The 20,301-nt window shown below is 43.4% G+C and overlaps 1 protein-coding gene across 1 annotated transcript in view; it reads right to left on the bottom strand.

Annotated features, from left to right (window-relative positions):
* The window catches only part of LOC126260122 (estradiol 17-beta-dehydrogenase 2-like), a 78,863-nt gene extending 74,041 nt beyond the window's left edge, over nucleotides 1-4,822 (bottom strand). The window contains exon 1 of the mRNA XM_049957739.1: nucleotides 4,806-4,822. Within this exon, the coding sequence (XP_049813696.1) occupies nucleotides 4,806-4,822 (17 nt within the window). The remainder of the gene's footprint in view (nucleotides 1-4,805) is intronic.
* Between the last annotated feature and the right edge of the window lie 15,479 nt (nucleotides 4,823-20,301).

Below are 20,301 nucleotides of genomic sequence, written 5' to 3'. Positions count from 1 at the left end.
AATACAGAAACGAAAACCTTAAAAGACACTGGTCACATAACGATGAATTACTAAAAATGTAGTTAAACGAAAATATTGAAGTTAGAAAAATTTTAAAAACTGCTCTTGCACATAATCCGAACTAGAATTCCTTCTGTCTGATTCCAAGCCTGCAGGGACAGGACATTTGACTTTCTGTGGTTCGGATCTCAAACTGGCTTCTCTGTTCCTTATAGTTAGGGATCGATAGTAAAAAAAAAAAATGAATAAATCTACAGGATGTTTCAAAATTACATCGACGAAGTTCGAGGGGATGCACGAGATGTCTTGAAGAACAAAATGAGAAAGGGCGTCCATCTAAAGCGGGCAGGTAAAACACAGTAAGGTGGTCGTAGAATCGGTCGGTGTTGTAGTTGTAAATTGTCATAGCTGTGTTGGGAAAGAACCAGAGCTCCAAGCCCTAATAGAAAGCACTGAAGCTCGAATAGTTATAGGTACGAGAAGCTGATTAAAGCCAGAAGTAAGTTCAGCCGAAATTTTTTCAAGCGACCTAACAGTGTTCAGAAAGGATAGATTAAATGCAGTTGGTGGTGGATTATTTATTGCTGTCAAAAGTAGTTTACCTTTTAGTGAAATTGAATTAGATAGTTCCTGCGAAATAGTATGGGTAGAGGTTGAACTTGACAATCGGACTAAACTATTTACTGGATGTTTTTACCGATTGCCCCCGACTCAGAAGATATAATTGCTAAACAGTTCAAAGAAAAATTGAGTCTCATTTCAAATAGGTACCCCACTCATACAATTATAGTCGGTGGCGACTTCAATTTACCTTCGATATGCTGGAAAAATTATACGTTTAAAGCCAGCGGCAGGCATAAAACGTCATCCGAAATTGTACTGAATGCTTTCCCAGAAAATTATTTTGAACAATTAGTTCATGAGCCAACTCGAAGCGTATATGCTTGCGAAAGCATACTTGACCTCTTAGCAACAAGTAATCCTGGACAAATTGGGAGTATCATGACGAATACAGGGATTGGCGACCACAATGCAGTTGCTGCTAGGCTGAATACCGCAACACCCACAACCATCAAAAAAACGCGAAGTACACATATTTAAAAAAAGCAGATAAAAGTGCTCTTAACGCCTTTTTAAGAGACAGTCTTCACTCCTTCCGATCTGATCACGTAAGCGTAAAAAAGATGTGGAACGATTTCAAAAAGATAGTATCGACGGCAATTGAAAGATATATACTACATAAATTAATAAGTGAAGGTACTGATCCCCTATGGTACACAAAACGCAAAACGGGACAGATCGCTGTTGCAGAAGCAACGAAAAAAGCATGCAAAATTTAAAAGAACGCAAAATTACCAAGATTGGCAAAGTTTTGCAGAAGTTCGAAATATAGCGCGTTCTTCAATGCGAGATGCTTTTAATAATTTCCACAATTAAACTCTGTCTCGGAATCTGGCAGAAAACCCAAAGAAATCCTGCTCATACATAAAGCACACCAGTGGCAAGAAGCAAGCAATACCTTCACTACGCGATACCAACGGTGAATTCACTGATGACAGTGCCACCAAAGCAGAGTTATTATACACGGTTTTGCGAAACTCCTTCACCAACGAAGACGAAATAAATATTCCTGAATTCCAATCAAGAACAACTGCCAAGATGAGAAACGTAGAAGTAGATATCCTCGGTGTAGCAAAGCAGCTTAATTCACTTAATAAAGGCAAGGCCTCCGGTCCAGATTGTATACCAGTCAGGTCCCTCTCAGAGTATGCTGATACAATAGCTCCATATTTAGCAGTTACATACAAGCGCTCGCTCACAGAAAGATCCGTACCTTAAAACTGGAAAATGCTCAAGTCACACCAATAGCCAAAAAGGAAATAGGAGTAATCCGCTGAATTACAGGCCCGTATCACTAATGTAGATTAGCAGTAGGGTTTTGGAACATATACTGTATTCGAACATTATAAAGTACCCCGAAGAAAACGATTTATTGACACATAGTCAGTACGGATTCAGAAAATATCGTTCTTGCGAAACACAACTAGCTCTTTATACTCATGAAGTAATGAGTGCTATAACAGGGGATGTCAAATTGATTCCATAGTTTTAGATTTCTAGAAGGCTTTCGACACCGTTCCTCACAAGCGTCTTCTAACCAAACTGCGTGCCTATGGAATACCACCTCTACTGTGCGAGTGGACTCGTAATTTCCTGTCAGAAAGGTCACAGTTCATAGTAATAAGGAAAGTCATCGAGTGAAATAGAAGTAATATCCGGCGTTCCCCAAGGAATTGTTATAGGCCCTCTATTGTTCCTGATCCATATTAACGACATAGGAGACAATCTGAGTAGCCAACTTAGATTATTTGCAGATGATGCTGTCATTTACAGTCTTGTAAACTCATGAGATGACCAAAACGAATTGCAAACTGCTTTAGATAAGATATCTGCATGTTGCGAAAAGTGGCAATTGACCCTGAATAAAGAAAAGTGTGAAGTTATTCACATGAGTTTAAAAGAAATCCGCTAAATTTTTATTACGCGATAATTCACACAAATCTGAAGGCTGTAAATTCAACTAAATGATTAGGGATTACAATTACTACTAACCTAAATTGGAACGATCACATAGATAATGTTGTGGGTAGGGCAAACCAAAGACTGAGATTCATTGGCAGAACACTTAGAAGATGCAACAGGTCTATTAAAGAGTCTGTTTACACCAAAGTTGTCCGCCCTATTCTGGAGTATTGCTGTGCGGTGTGGGATCTATATCAGGTGGGATTGGCGGGACATCGAAAAAGTTCAAAGAAGGGCGGCTTGTTTTGTATTATCGCGAAATAGGGGAGATAATGTCAGAGACATATACGTGAATTGGAGTGGCAATCATTAAAACAAAGGCGTTTTTCGTTGCGACGGGATCTTCTCATGAAATTTCAATCATCAGTTTTCTCCTCCGATTGCGAAAACATAGTGAGAAATGATCATCACGAAAAAATAAGAGAAATCAAAGCTCGCACAGAAAAATTTTAGTGCTCGTTTTCCCCGCGCGCCGTTCGAGAGTGGAACGGTAGAGAGAGAGCTTGAATGTTGTTCAGTGAACCCTCTGGCAGGCACTTAATTGTGAACAGCAGAGTAATCACATAGTGTAGATGTAAGAACCCGTGTCTGGCATGACGTAGTTATAGGCGCCAGAGCGTGTTAGTGTGTATATATAGAGGGTGATTATGTGACGATGTTTCACACTTTCAGGGATGATGGAGAAGGATATATGTACCAGTCTGATGTAACGGACTCTGTTCCGGAAAAGGACGTGTCGGAAGTTATAAGCGGAAATCGTTCTGATAGTTCTGACAGTGGAACACAAGTACCGGCACTGTTGTTGCTAACAATATGGGATAGAAACTTGAAACTTCCTGGCAGATTAAAACTGTGCGTCGCACAGAGACTCGAAATCAGGACCTTTGCCTTTCGCGGGCAAGTGCTCTGCCAACTGAGCTACCCAAGCACGACTCGCGCCCCGTCCTCACAGCTTTACTTCTGCCAGCACCTCGTCTCCTACCTTCCAAACTGTACAGAAGCTCTCCTGCGTACCATGCAGAACTAGCACTCCTGAAAGAATGGATATTGCGGAGACATAGCTTAGCCACAGCCTTGGGGATGTTTCCAGAATGAGATTTTCACTCTGCAGAGGAGTGTGCGCTGATATGAAACTTCCTGGCAGATTAAGACTGTGTGCCGGACCGAGACTCGAACTCAGGACCTTTGCCTTTCGCGGGCAAGTGCTCTGCCAACTGAGCTACCCAAGCACGACTCGCGCCCCGTCCTCACAGCTTTACTTCTGCCAGCACCTCGTCTCCTACCTTCCAAACTGTACAGAAGCTCTCCTGCGTACCATGCAGAACTAGCACTCCTGAAAGAATGGATATTGCGGAGACATGGCTTAGCCACAGCCTTGGGGATGTTTCCAGAATGAGATTTTCACTCTGCAGAGGAGTGTGCGCTGATATGAAACTTCCTGGCAGATTAAGACTGTGTGCCGGACCGAGACTCGAGCTCGGGACCTTTGCCTTTCGCGGGCAAGTGCTCTGCCAGCTGATATATGGGATAGGCAATTTCCAGAGGTAGTTGTATGGATCGGAACAAGAAAATAAAAATTCCAGTAAACAGAGGTCTAAAACGCATACTCGAGAAGCTATGAGTACCTGCACATCTTCCCTACTGTGAAACACAGCTCTTCTATTCAACAAGTACATTTTATTTCTGAAGACACCTTCTATATGCGCTCAAAGTTTGTCGGTGTAATTTTGAAGCACGCATATAGTGCAAACCGAAACAGTATTGAAACCCAAACTATCAATATATGTGAATTAAAATAAAATATCAGTTAGATTACGTAGTAATTTATTATAAATGCTATGCTATGTTCAGAGTGATACATTCGTGTGGATGTATCACACATTTAGTCTCAAGCATAGATAAAGTGTCGCAAAATGAGATTCGAGATGCGACTGATTGGTAATCTGGGTATGTATCACAAGTAGTCAATTTCGAGAAAAAAGTCGCTGGTGTAAAGTAGGCTTAATAGTACATCTCCTGAAACGCATGATGCTAATATGAACGAGAATGTAAACAAGGACTGGCTTCGATTTGATGCACTCCATCTTCGTTAGAAGTAAAATTCCGATTAATGGCTAAGGAACTACAAGAAACTTTAGTTCTGTTACATCTGTAGGCCACGACAGGTAGTCACCACGTTGTTAGTAACCCGCAGATGCCATTAGTGTGGGTGTGGGTCGTACCTCAAGTAGCCGATCATGGTGCTGGTGCTGCTGCAGCCGCCTGCCGTGCGCTGTGGCGAACGCAGAACTGCGGTGTGAGGCGGCACAGTCGATCAGGCCACAGCCAACTGCCTGCAAGCGCCCAGACATCCCGTCCAACCAGGAGACGCGATAAAGCCGTGGCCTCCAGAGGCACTGCAGCGTTCCGGCTCCTAGGTCGCCCGCGTGGCCGCGTCTACTTTTCACGTGTTCAGATAGCTCTGAGCACTATGGGACTTAACTTCTGTGGTCATCAGTCCCCTAGAACTTAGAACTACTTAAACATAACTAACCTAAGGACATCACACACATCCATGCCCGAGGCAGGATTCGAACCTGCGACCGTAGCAGTCCCGCGGTTCCGGACTGCGCGCCTAGAACCACTAGACACCCGCGGCCGGCTTTCCACGTGTATCCCGGATTCTTTTCCGGGAAAGCGGGCAGCGATCAGAGATTGTTACAATCTCTCCCTCCCACAACCCAATTTCTGCCAAGGAATAAAACAATAAATTACCCAAGGCGATCAAAGAAATTACTCAAACGACCTCATTTAAAAAGGCAGTTAAAAGGCACCTGTTAACCAGTGCACTCTATATACTGAGGCATTACTTGGATAACTCAGACTAGATGTTTGCTAACAAAATTTAAAAACTAGAAATAATACTGGCCATTAAAATTTGCTACACCAAGAAGAAATGCAGATGATAAACAGGTATTCATTGGACAAATATATCATACTAGAACTGATATGTGATTACATTTTCAGGCAATTTGGGTGCAAAGATGCTGAAAAATCAGTACCCAGAACAACCTCCTGGGGCCGTAATAACGGCCTTGATACGCCTGGGCATTGAGTCAAACAGAGCTTGGATGGCGTGTACAGGTACAGCTGCCCATGCAGCTTCAACACGATACCACAGTTCATCAAGAGTACTGACTAGCGTATTGTGACGAGCCAGTTGCTCGGTCACCATTGACCAGACGTTTGCAATTGGTGAGAGATCTGGTGAATGTGCTGGCCAGGGCAGCAGTCGAACATTTTCTGCATCCAGAAAGGCCCATACAGGATCTGCAACATGCGGTCGTGCATTATTCTGCTGAAATGTAGGGTTTCGCAGAGATCGAATGAAGGGTAGAGCCACAGGTCGTAACACATCTGAAATGTAACGTCCACTGTTGAAAGTGCTGTTATGCGAACAAGAGGTGACCGAGACGTGGCACCCCATACCATCACGTCGGGTGATACGCCAGTATGGCGATGTCGAATACACGCTTCCAATGTCGCCAAACACGGATGCGACCATCATGACGCTGTAAGCAGAACCTGGATTCATCCGAAAAAAATGACGTTTTGCCATTCGTGCACCCAGGTTCGTCGTTGTGCTAACAGTCATTGGATCTTGGCCAACGCGATCAGCAATGTCGCGATACGATAAACCGCAATCGCGACAGGCTACGATCCGACCTCTATCAAAGTCGGAAACGTGATGGTACGCATTTCCCCTCCTTACACGAGGTATCACAACAACGTTTCACCAGGCAACGCCGGTCAACTGCTGTTTGTGTATGAGAAATCGGTTGGAAACTTTCCTCATGTCAGCACGTTGTAGGTGTCGCCAGCGGCGCCAACCTTGTGTGACTGCTCTGAAAAGCTAATCGTTTGCATATCACAGCATCTTCGTGGTGTAACAATTTTAATGGCCAGTAGTGTAATAACAATAATAAAACACGCGTCTAACACAAAAAACGGCGCACAAAGAAGGAATTATCCGAAAGTGATGGAAATCGGTAGATGTTATCTACATTTACAAACAAATGATTGTACTTTCAGGAAAGATGGCTAATTTATTCAAAACAAAAAGCTTCAGAAATTCAGGATATCAATAACGCCTTGGTCCACCTCTGGCCCTTAAGCAAGCAGTTATGCGGCTTGACATCGACTGGCAGAGTTGTTGGATGTCCCGCTACCGGATATTCTGATAGATTCTGTCCAACTTGAGTGTCAGACCATCAAAATCCCGAGCTGGTTGGAGGGTCCCGTCCATAATGTTCCCAAAGTTTTCAGTTGGGGAGACATCCTGCGGTCTTACTGGTGATGGTAGAGTTTTGCAAGCACGAAGACAAACAGCAAAAATTCGCGCCGTATGCGGACGGGCATTGTCTTGCTGAAATGTAAGCTCAGTATGGCTTGCTATGCAGGTGAACATAACAGGGCGTAGAATATCGTTGATGTCCCACTGTGCTGTAAGGGAGACGCGGATGTGAGCCAAAGTGGTCACACTAGTAAATTTTAGGGCACCCCAGACTATCGCTCCAGCTTGCCGGGCCTGATGGCTGTAATCCACCACTGTACGCAGTGTCTTCAGACACGTTTCTCCCGGTCATTGGAGCTCATTTCGGAGCGGGACTCATCACTGAAGACAATTCTACTTCAGTCAACGGGATTCCAGGCCGAATGTGCTCGACACCACCGTAGACGGGCTTTCTCGTGTACAGAGGTCAACGACACTTGGTGCAACGAGAGCGGTGATCTCGTCTCCCCTCCTGTGAGCCGCCTATTAATGGTCATTGTGGTCACTGAAGCGCAAGTTGCACGACGGCTCGGTGATAATGAGCAAACTGGGGCTTTCAATTTCTCTCCGCCGATTGTTCGGTCCTCACGTTATGTCTTCTCTCTAGGTCGACCGCTCCCTTCTTGATGCTGCGTTTGGGCATAATTCACTCATTGCTACAAACATTGTCGAACAGTGGCATCCATCTTATTCAGATATCCAGTGAGTCGGTGATTATTTTCCAACCGGCTTTTTTGAGCCCACCTACACCTCTTGTCTCAAATACTGATATCAAGTGCCTGTCTGCGAGGCATAGTTACTGTCGAACTGAGCGCACAGAATTAAACTCGCAAAGACTCTGGTATCTACATGTCCTCTGTTTGCTATCTTTCCCCGCATCACGTGTAATTGCTCTGCAGCGTCACACATTCATCCACGTCCACCAGAGTTCACAATTTTGCATTTTCCATTGATACCTTTATGAACATCACTTTGTGGCCAATTTGCACAACCCCTTCGTCGCGTCCTTAGAGTGCGTAATATATCATCTTGAGCTCAAAATCTCACTCGTTATAGAGGGATTCTAACTCAGCCTTTCCACACGAGCAAATGGAAAGTTTCAGTACACAATATGGAAACAGACATCGTCAGTAGTAGGGCAAGGTTAGCGCCAAGACACGCTGTATTGTTGCCAAATTTATTCAAGCTGGCGGTGATGACGTCATCCGAGATGGCGGCATGCAGACTTGGCAACCGCGCATGACGTCATCCAAGATGGCGGATTTTGGCGGGAAAATAGGCCACTTGTGCTACATCCACTTACCTAACCTTCAGAAAAAATGTCAGCAATTTTGAATTTTTGTGGGAAAATAGCTCAATTGGGCTAAGTCCACTAACCTAAGCCTACAGAAGAAAAAATGGAAGGAAGTTTGAATTCCAAGAGGATAATGTATGCAAAAACCGTACTTGTCTTTCTTAATATTCATTAATATTGATTATCATTTACTAACTTTCATTATCATTTATTACAATTCATTATCATTTATAATCATTTATTATCATTTATTATTATTTATTATTATTGACCTGCCTCCACTAGAATATTCCCTCCAAATTCAAATTCCAGCAAGATAATGGCTGCAAAACCTTACTTTTGTTTATTATTATTTATTACCATTCATTATCATTCATTATCATTAATTATTATTTATGTTCATTTATTATCATTTATTATTATTTATTGTTATTATTGGCCTACCTCCACTAACATAGCAAATCGCGCCAAGTTCAATCGTTTATTATTATTTATTCAGTACGCCTGATTTTGGCGGCAAGAAAGCGATTTCCGTTACAACCATAACAAAAAATCGGTCACAAGTTCAAATTCCAACACGATAATCGGTCACACATACTAAATAGGCCACCTCATCGTACTAAGTTTGAATTTTCTGGCAGTCACTTATTGTTTCACTCATAAACTATCAAAATCTCTTCAAATAATAATAATAAACTGCACTTCCACTAATCTAAGTCAACTCTGTGAATTCGTGGGAAATGGACTGAGGTCTTTATTTCAAACAGTACGGTCATCACTAGTCCTCCAACACCACATCTTCGAGATCGCAGCAGCATCCACTGTGCTCGCTACGAGGTCTTAAGTTCAACTGTGTGTTAGTTCGTATGTCAGCCTGTCGAGGACGTCGCCGTGACGTCATTTAAGATGGCGGCAAGAAAGCCAATTGCGTCACATCCAGCAAGTTTGAATTTTCGCGGTCATTTATGCTTCCACCGCTAAATTATTAAACTAGCGCCACTTGTACTAACCTAAGTCATCAGGTGGGGAATTGACTCTTTATTTCAGGCATTACGGTCATGCAGGTGTGTCCCAACTGACTTCTCCATGTTCACACAGCGAACTGCAGAGCGCAGCTGACGTACGCGCGGCCGGCTGAGCCTGCTCCATGGGCAGCTCCCTGGCCGGCTGACGTCAAGCGACCAGCGGTGCCCGCACACCCCCACGGCCAGCGCGCCAGGTAGGTGGCGAGCGGCGCCTCAGGGTCCAGCCACAAACGGTCAGCCGCGCTCGCCTCAGAGTCCGGCTACGTAAACATCTTTCCGCGCCCGGGAGTACTTAACGCTGGACGTGATGGAACCTGTCGACCACGCGCTGGACAAAGGACACGTTCCACCCCAAATTTATTTTTCTGAACAGGTTCTAACCTGCCGATACCTACCTCACAGAACCGTCCGAGATGTCTGGAAAGTTCTATCACGTGACACGCTAAAAGCTATATCGGTCCTAAAGTTCACAAATTCCCAGCACCGATGGACAGGAACCGACACACTTGCTTTGTCCAAAACACACTCACGCCACATACCGCGCCACCAGCACGTGTGATGGAGCACAAAGGACGCCCTCATCCCCATAAACTTTGCAATTCAAGACCGATAGACAGGATCCGACACGCTCGAACTGGAATGTTTTTTCCTTGACGTCACAACGCGCGATCGACCACGTGGCTCTGTCGGACAAAGAACGCTCTCACTAAGTTAACTGATCACCTGATTCTTATTATTCATCCCACATGCATCGATTATCTAATCCAGGATCTTGAGGAAAAAAAAGGTCTGTACACATGAGCCATCGCGCGCACTTAGCTTAGTACCTGCACAAGTGAATGTAACAAAGTCCACATGACTATTTAATTAATCTGATCTATTAATAACCTCTCTGATGTGGAAAACTGCCACGTCCACCTAGACTTCGAATCAATTTTCGCCACTGCCACATCCACCTGGACTTGAAATGAAATAGTTAAAGTCCCTACCGACCACCACGTCCTTTTACCGACCCATGTTCGTTGGCTAACATGTACTAATGCTTGTTTCCGTTTACTAACGTGCACTAACGTGTACTAACCTACATTAACTTATATCACATTCTGTCTACACAAATAAGCCAAGCTTCAATTCTGATGGTCAGTTCGTGTTTCGCTACCAAACACAAGAAAATTGTGGCAAACGAAGCCACTAACCCAAGTCACCTGTGATGACTCAAAATTGTCTGCTTTGCCTCTCTCACACACCACGAGCGCGAGACCGCCCACATCACAGTCTGGACCTTTATACTCACGTCGGACATACTCCTCTATAAACATTCTAGCTGAACTATGACCCTAATACTGTTGTTCAATCCACACGGTCTAGCACATGGCCAGAGCACACCCCCATTGCCTAAGCCGAGAACATTGCTGGCCCCATCTTTAGTTAACCGCTGAGAGACGGAGATATGCTGCAATCATATCCACCTTGAAACACTACCCCGTGCGCCGCATATTGTTGATCCGCATCTGAACACCGCTCCCGATATACGGCGGATCCACATTCGAACGTTAACCCTAGTATACCGCCGGTCCTAAGAGTCTTCTAGTTAGTCAATGGTTTACAGCATGCTGCACATAGATAAAGTTCGGCGTTTGTAGAGAATTAATTTTAAGTCTTTATCTTGGGAATTATGATGAACTAGTGATCGGTAGGATGTAGCCTAGTGCATGATATTGAGAAGTACAGCTGAAATGGTGTAATATTATGGAGAAAGTACATGTGTTCTTCCAGTCTATGAGTCTGAGGATGTTTGTAGAAAAGCGAACAGATAAGGAAGGAGAGACAGTAAGGCGTTTGTGCTTAATTTGTAAAAAGAGTTCTGAGGATGACTTAGGTCCGCTGATGTAAGAGGGAAAATTAGCTCTGAGTGTCGGATCTGTAGAGAGAACAGGTTGACGGTGCTTTCCTAGGATTGGAGAGCATTGCTGTATATAGACGCTGTAGGAATAGGATATTTTTTTCGCATGCTGTAGAGATATACTGGATAAGTGCACTGTTTTGTGTGAAATGTGTATATACTGTATTGTGAAGTTAATGTGGTTTATATTGTGTAGCGTTTGTATATACTGCACTGTAAAGTTAATATTGATTATGTTATGTGACGAGTGGAGAGGAAGTCGTAAGGACGGTAGAGATATTTCCAGAGTAATAGCGGTCAAGAGAGTGTATTTCCGATACTTAGCTCATTGTGGAATGCCAATCAAATGAGACCGCGATCGTAAGATTTAACTGTATAAGTATAATGAGATCAACGACTTCGGTATTCGAGAGTGCGAATATAATTTTTTGGTCTGTTTGTTTCTAGTTATTCAGTGGTTTAAAGGATGCTGTACTTAGAAAAAAAAATTGGTGTGTTCTTGTAGTCTATGAGTCTGGATAAGTTTGTAGAAAAAAAGCGAGCAGGCAAGGAAGAAGAAGAGAGAGTAACGCATTGTGTTGAGGGGAAGCGATCACCGAATTTGTGGAACAGTTCTGAGAGGGACTTCCGTCCGTTGATGTAGAAGGGCTGATTACCGCGGAGTGTGGCGTGCGTAGAAAGAAAGAGCAGGTTCACAGTGCCTAGTTAATGTGGCTTACATTGTGTAGGGTTTGTATATAATGGACTGTAAAATTACTATTGCTTATGTTATGGGATGAGTAGAGAGGATGACCGTGTGTGTGTGTGGGACACACCTGCATGATCGTAATGCCTGAAAGAAAGAGTCATTTTCCCAACTTGTGACTTAGCGTAGTACAAGTGACGATATTTTAATAATGTATGTCCGGGTGCTGATTTAGAAATACGTGGCCAAATTTGTCTGTCCAGCAAAGCAGGTTGCGACTGGCTTATCGACAGGTGTGACGTCAGGGCAGATTCCCCTCTCGAGCAAGCAACTTTGGCGACGAACGTGTGGCGGGGCGTTGCTTGTCCCACAAAGCCGCGTGGTAGATCGCGAACCGACCGGCCGATGTTTACGCCAGCTGAGTGGCGCCTGTGACGTCAGCGGCGGATTGCTGGCTGGACCAGCGGCGCGCGTGGGCTACCGCCGACCGACCTCTGCTGGCGACGACGTGAACTAAACCATTTTAGGCTCTGGAGTTCGTGGTGTGACCATCTCGAAGTCAGCTGGGACACACCTGCATGACCGTAATGCCTGAAATAAAGAGTCAATTCACCACCTGGTGACTAACATTAGTACAAGTGGCGCTAGTTTAATAATTTAGCGGTGGAAGCATAAATGACCGCGAAAATTCAAACTTGGTGGATGTGACGGAATTGGCTTTCTTGCCGCCATCTTAAATAACGTCACGGCGACGTCCTCGGGTGCCTGAGATACGAACTAACTCACAGTTGGACTCCAGACCTCGTAGCGAGCACGGTGTATGCTGCTGCGATCTCGAAGATGTGATGTTGGAGAACTAGTGATGACCGTACTGTTTGAAATAAAGACCTCAGTCCATTTCCCACGAATTCACAGGAGTTGACTTAGATTAGTGGAAGTGCAGTTTATTATTATTATTTGACGAGATTTTGATAGCTTATGAGTGAAACAATAAGTGACTGCCAGAAAATTCAAACTTAGTACGATGAGGTGGCCTATTTAGTATGTGTGACCGATTATCGTGTTGGAATTTGAACTTGTGACCGATTTTTTGTTATGGTTGTAACGGAAATCGCTTTGTTGCCGCCAAAATCAGGCGTACTGAATAAATAAAAATAAATTATTGAACTTGGCGCGATTTGCTATGTTAGTGGAGGTAGGCCAATAATAATAATAAATAATAATAAATGATAATAAATGAACATAAATAATAATAAATGATAATGAATGATAATGAATGGTAATAAATAATAATGAATAATAATAAACAAAAGTAAGGTTTTGCAGCCATTATCGTGTTGGAATTTGAATTTGGAGGGAATTTTCTAGTGGGGGCAGGTCACTAATAATAAATAATAATAAATGATAATAAATGATAGTAAATGATAATGAATGTTAATAAATGATAGTCGATAATAATGAATAATTCCCGCGAAAATCCGCCATCTTGGATGACGTTATGTGCTGTTGCCAAGTCTACATGCTGCCATCTTGGATGACGTCATCACCGCCATCTTGAATAAATTTGGCAACAATGCAGCGTGTCTTGACGCGAACCTTGCCCTCCTACTATCGTCGCTACAAACCTGACCTCAAAAAAATGGTTCAAATGGCTCTGAGCACTATGGGACTCAACTGCTGAGGTCATTAGTCCCCTAGAACTTAGAACTAGTTAAACCTAACTAACCTAAGGACATCACGAACATCCATGCCCGAGGCAGGATTCGAACCTGCGACCGTAGCGAAACCTGACCTCAGCTGATAGCCATCATCAACATCTGTGTTCTGGCCAAAGGCAGGTTTCCACGTGGTAACTCACCATGCACTCCTGTCTTCTGCCACCCTCATCAGGTACGCGTAACTTCTGCTTCCCTTGGTGTCGTCTGTCATCTTGTATCTCCTACTTCCTCTCAGTCTCCACCCACAACCTCCAGTCTAACAAGTCCTCACGTCTCAACGAGTGTCCCATCCAGTTCTTCTTCCCTTCTCTTTAAACCTGCTGCAGCCTTCTCCTTTCCCAACAAGCTTTTGCTACTCACTCTTTCCATCCAGCTCATCCTATCCATTCTCCTCTACGACCACATCTCAAATGTTTCTAACCTTTTCTAATCCTCTCGTCTGATTGTTCATGTTTCTATACCACAGAGTATTACATTCCAGACTAAACACTTTCGAAGTCTTTTCCTGACTTTTATCTAGATTACCATATAGTTATAACAAAGTATTTTATATGATGGGCATCCGCAGCTATTAAAAGGCATGATGTTGAGAATAATTCCGCTGACAGCTTGTAAAATCGTTGTTTAAGTGACATTAACCCGTTTTGCGGTGTAAGGCCACATGATCAGTTGCACCCTACAGCGTCTTAACTTTGTAAATATTAAAATGAAGCCGGCCGCTGTGGCCGAGCGGTTCTAGGCGCTTTAGTCTGGAACCGCGCTGCTGGTATGGTCCCAGGTTCTAATCCTGCCTCGGGCATGGATGTGTGTGATGTGCTTAGGTTAGTTAGGTTAAGTAGTTGTAAGTGCATAGAGCCATTTGAACCTTTCATTAAAATTAACAAAGGTAATATCTAAAATATACTCACAATGTTAAAATGCCATAGGCGTACTCATTTCTCCTAGGCAAGATACATTATTCAGTCAATATTGCCCACCTTTACTGTGGCGAAAGAAAGGTGACAAAAATGTGATCCATTAATTTTATAAAAATTGCTGGTGACCGTATCATGTAGTTATAGATCCTTGCTTTAAAATTTGCCTACGCCTACAAAAAGAAAAACAATATTATGCTGAGGGGACGCCAACATTTGTAAAAAAAGCTGGATTGCTAGTAAAAAATTGTCTCTACAGGTGTGAATAGTCGGGACATAGTATAAATTATTGTGTGGAATGGTATAAATTGGCACTTTCTTACCGACTTGCAACCCAGTGTTGGAAGCAACTAAGACGGACTAATAGGCTGGCGAAACGGAAACTACCTTGTGGACCAAGGCCCACGGGAAAGACAGCCCAGGTGCGTACGTTTCAGCATGTTACACTACAGGTGTTACGAGCTCCAACGGGGAGCGAGTAACTATTTCTGACGAGTTTAATAATTCTTGATTGCGTGTTTAAATGCATACAGGTTCTAGATATCGCATGACGAAGTTAAGACTTTTAGGGGGGTACCTTTTCAATTAAATATTGATTTCCTGTGGCCCTGCACGGAGAAGAGCGTTCGCGAAGTGTGACGGATAAGCCGTCAAGTGTGACGGGTCTGTATATCTCGTTGGCCCCTTTGTGGACGATGTGACGTCATGTACTCATGACTAGGAGTGCTGAGTGGCATCAGAACTGTCCAGCGGCTACTTCCTGAGGCTGGGATCCTAGACCCTGTGTGAGGCTGGTGCAGACAGACCTACTGGAGCGGTCAACATCCGAGGAGCAAGCCATCTGAAGCGGATCTGAGAGGATGTCAAACATCGTAAGAGAAGTGTTGTCCTTGATTGGCTGACAGTGGTGCAATAGCATCTTGGAAATGAGCAGATAACACCCAAAGGACGGAGACTGGTGTGTGGAGCTCACTGGAAAGAACATGGTAAAAGTGCACGCAGGGAGCCAGATCTCGCGAAAACTGTGTCTGGAGGCGTATGTGTGAGAGAAAGAACCTGAGAAGTACAATTATTCTGCCCGGAAGGCACGGACGGCTGCTGGAACACTGGGAGTGTAAAATGATTGTGCCCGGAGGTCATACGTGGATGTGGGAAAGTAGTGCCCGCGATCACAGGGCCGCGGTCTTGGAGGCGCGCTCTGCCGGTAGCGGACAGCACGTCTGGTGGCGGCTGCGTGAGACTTCCAAGGACAACAAGTTTGGTGTTGTTTTTGTTGTCCAGAATATTAATGACCGCAGATCGATTATTGGGACCGAAGGCGCGTGTGTCTGTTGCGACAGACGACAACTGGAGTGTGGTTAGCCACATGACGCAAGTGTGTTGCAGGTTACTCTCTTGCAGGAACATAGCAGTTTGTATGGTACATCATATCGTTATACACAACGAAGCGCTAAAGAAACTGGTATAGACATCCGTATTCAAATACAGAGATATGTAAACAGGCAGAATACGGCGCTGCGGCTGGCAACGCCTATTTAAAATAACAAGTCTTTCGCCCAGTAGTTACATCGGGCCGGCCGCTATGGCCAAGGCATTCTAGGCGCTTCAGTCCGGAGCCGCTCTGCTGCTACGGTAACAGGTTCGAATCCTGCATCACGCATGGATTTGTGTGCTGTCCTTAGGTTAGTTAGATTTACGTAGTTCTAAGTCTAGGGAACTGATGACCTCTGATGTTAAGTCCTATAGTGCTCAGAGCCATCTGAACCATTTTTTATTCATTTCCGTTTTCTTGTCACAGTCAGCCTTTTATTAATTGTAAATTCGCTTACCTGCAATTAGTACATCCAGTGTTACCAATAACACTTCAAAATTCAATAAGTTGTGATTTGAATGATTTTAACAGGAGAGCTACAACAGCTTAGGTCTAACCAGCCACTGCCCGCACCAAAACTAGGTTTATTGTGCGGTATCGCTTCCTGTATATCTAGTAAAGCCAACCAGTGCCCTTAAATAGTTGTTAGACACAATTTCTTCAGTTCTAGTTGTCCCGAAGATTCTATATCTTTTACTCTCCAATGCCATGCATTCAAAGATTAGGTGTGATGCAGTTTCTTTACCCTCTTCACAGGTCCTAGAAGAGGGTCCTCTTCCATTATAGCCATTGTGTGTAGGTGTTTTTTGAAGTTCCCATGGCCGGTCATCAGTCCAGTCATGAGTTTGATCTCTTTCCTGTTCAATCCCAGGATTACAGAGCTTCTTTTAAAACATGGCTTGGGCATCGTTACCTTACCATGTTTTTGTTTATGGACCTTGGTCCAATATCCTCCATACTGTTTCCTAAGCCCGTTCCATAGTTCTAATTTGATCATAGCCTTGGTGATTGTCAAGACAGGTTCCGGTCCAATAAATGGAGTTGTTGCCCCCATCCTAGCCAATCTATCGGCTTGTTCATTGCCACACATCCCTGAGTGGCCAGGGACCCACAGTAGGTACACCCTATAGCTTCCCCCTAGCTCCACCAGAGCCCTGTGGCAATCTGCAACAATCTTAGATCTTGTTGCAGGAGCTGCCAATGGTTTCAGGGCTGCATGGCTGTCTGAATAGATGTAGATGCTACAATAATTGTAGCACCTACTCATATGCTCCTCCACACATGCTCTGATTGCAGTAATTTCGGTTCAAATGGTTCAAATGGCTCTGAGCACTATCTATGGTCATCAGTCCCCTAGAACTTAGAACTACTTAAACCTAACTAACCTAAGGACATCACACAACACCCAATCATCACGAGGCAGAGAAAATCCCTAACCCCGCCGGGAATCGAACCCGGGAACCCGGGCGCGGGAAGCGAGAACGCTACCGCACGACCTCGAGCTGTGGACGAGTAATTCCGGCTTGGAATACAGAGGCCAGTTTCCCTACAGAGATGCTGCTCTTAAGTCTTGGCTGAACCACGTACAACCCTGCCCAAATGCCTTGATCTGTTTTCGACCCATCAGTGAACCAAACGATGTCGCCCGTATGGTGTTGAACTGTTTTCTGCCACTGCTCCCTACTTCCAATTATTATGTTGTAAGGCTTGTCGAAGCAGTTAGGAGTTATTATATAGTCAGCGGGCATTTCCCCAGCAATACCTATATTTACCTCACTTACTATGTTAGTGTGTGATTCTGGATATCCAAATGAAACCCAGTTTTGGCCAGTTTTAAGTCTGTATACCCCAGCTGCTGCCTCCATCTTAACCCAAAGGTGAAGTGGAGGCATATCCAGCATGGCTTCCATTCCAGTGGTTGGTGTGCTGCTAATTCCGCGCGTTATGGCTAAGCAGGCCAATCTGCATCTTAGCAAGCTCTTTAGCAGCAACCCGCTGTTCTACCTTCTTCCACCACACTACGGCCCCATAGGAAATCCTAGGTCGAACCACTGTGTTGTATATCCAGTGCATACCACTGGGGCTTAGGCCCCAGTTTTTGCCACAAGCCCTCCTGGTACTCACTAAAGTGCTTTTTGCCTTGGAGCAGATACTCTTAATATGAGGGGTCCAAGTTAGCTTATAATCCAAGGTTACCCCTAGATATTTCACTGTCCCCTTCACAGGTAGAGTTTCACCGAAGAGCTTTAGATTCCAACTTGCATGCTGAATATGTATCTTCATAAATGGCACCACAACAGTCTTCTTAAGATTAACTCTCAGATCCTGCACCATTTTTGCACAATGTCCAACCCCCCTTGTGCCATATGCCTGACTGTGTCAGTGAATTTGCCAAGTATTACTACGACAAGGTCATCTGTGATAATAATAACAACAATAATAAACTCACCAATTTCGTAAGAAATTTTTTTCATTTTTTTTACCTGGTCTCACTAGGGCCATCAGGCACTTTCTTATATCAGACCAGGGTTTCACATGTTAGTACCTTTTTTACATAACCTAAGAAGTAAATTAAGAATTAATATGACATATAATATTTTAATAATTTGAGTGCAAATAGTGACAATATAAGTAACTGGTACTGAGTATCAACTAATAATGTTAATAGCGGCAGCAACTGTACTACTGCTGCTGCTGCTGCCACTAATGCTGATACTAGTAATAATAATAATGATAGTAATAATAATAATAATAATAAACCCCGTGGAGGCCTGGGAAAAGAATAGGCCTCCGATATGTTCTGCCAGTCGTAAAAGGCGACGAAAAGAACAAACCACTAATAGGGCTAACCCCCCTTTTAGTGTGATGACTTGGTTCAGGACAGAACTAAAGAAGCCTCGGTCAAGCGCCGTCATGGTCGGGGACGACGCTTGAACCCTATGCCCGCCCACAATGGTAATGACACTGCTAGCCAACTGGAAAATGATTTAAATCCAAATAGAGGTGTTTTGCAGGATATGCGTCCTGCAGCCACCCTAGAAGGAAAACAAAGACAGTGGATGAGATGGTCAGATGAAGTTAATCAACACCTCATGTTCTGTTATTACCAAGCAACAAACCTAGGAACCAACACAACTGGATACAGATCACAAGTATACACAACATTTATTACCAGATACCCAGAATTAAAATTTTTAACAGAACAAAGACTATCTGATCAGATCCGCGTAATAATCAAAAATAACAGGATACTCCAGTCAGAATTAGAAAACATCAAACAACAAGTACAACAAAGACTGGAACAAAATAATGTGCAATCAGAAGAAGAAGAAGAAAATACAGTAATGGACTCAAACATCCCAGAGCAAACAAACAAAGAACAACACGCATCAATTAAACAATCAGAGGGAAACGAAATCTTAAGACAGCCACCAGAACAAGCACAAATAGAACACAAAGTGACACACATGTTAGATATAGAAGAAAAATTTCAGCTGACATATATAGAATACAAAGACACAAATACAGACATTAGACCATTCTTGCATAGACCGCCAAATAACCCACAAGTCGAAACAACAATAAAAACTATCAACACAATCATACACAACAAAATAAATGAAAACACAACTATGGAAGAGTTACAACTACTGGTTTATATAGGAGCACTCGCTACACTAAATATACACACTAGGCAGAGATCAGAACCAACCAACACACAGAAGAAACCCACAAAACCAGCATGGCAACACAGGCTACAGATCAGAATAGAAAAACTGAGAAAAGACATCGGACAGCTAGCACAATTTATGAGAAATGAAATGTCAGAAAAAAAAGAAAAAGGTTAGGAAAAATCTCACAACAAGAAGCGATAGAGCAGTTAGATGAAAAGAAGCAGAAATCACAAGCATTGGCCAAACGACTTAGAAGTTACAAAACAGTGAAAATAGAAGGAAACAAAACCAAACATTCAACACAAACCAAAAGAGATTTTACCAGACAATAGATAACACACACATTAAAATAGACAATCCACCAAACATAACAGACATGGAACACTTCTGGAGCAACATATGGTCAAACCCCGTGCAACATAACAGGCATGCACAGTGGATACAAGCAGAAACAGACACATACAAGATGATACCACAAATGCCTGAAGTGATAATCTATGAAGTCACCCAAGCAATTAATTCTACTCACAATTGAAAAGCCCCTGGAAAAGATAAAACAGCAAATTTCTGGCTAAAGAAGTTCACCTCAACACATTCACATCTAACTAAATTATTTAACAGTTACATTGCAGACCCATACACATTCCCTGATACACTTACACATGGAATAACTTATCTGAAACCTAAAGATCAAGCAGACACAGCAAACCAGCTAAATATCGCCCCATAACATGCCTACCATCAATATACAAAATATTAACTTCAGTCGTTACACAGAAATTAATGACACATACAACACAGAACAAAATTATAAATGAAGA

The sequence above is a fragment of the Schistocerca nitens genome, chromosome 1, assembly GCF_023898315.1.
Source record: "Schistocerca nitens isolate TAMUIC-IGC-003100 chromosome 1, iqSchNite1.1, whole genome shotgun sequence".
NCBI classification, from domain to species: Eukaryota; Metazoa; Arthropoda; class Insecta; order Orthoptera; family Acrididae; genus Schistocerca; species Schistocerca nitens.
Note: the sequence above shows the minus strand (reverse complement) of the source record. Positions and strands in the feature narration are given on the sequence as shown.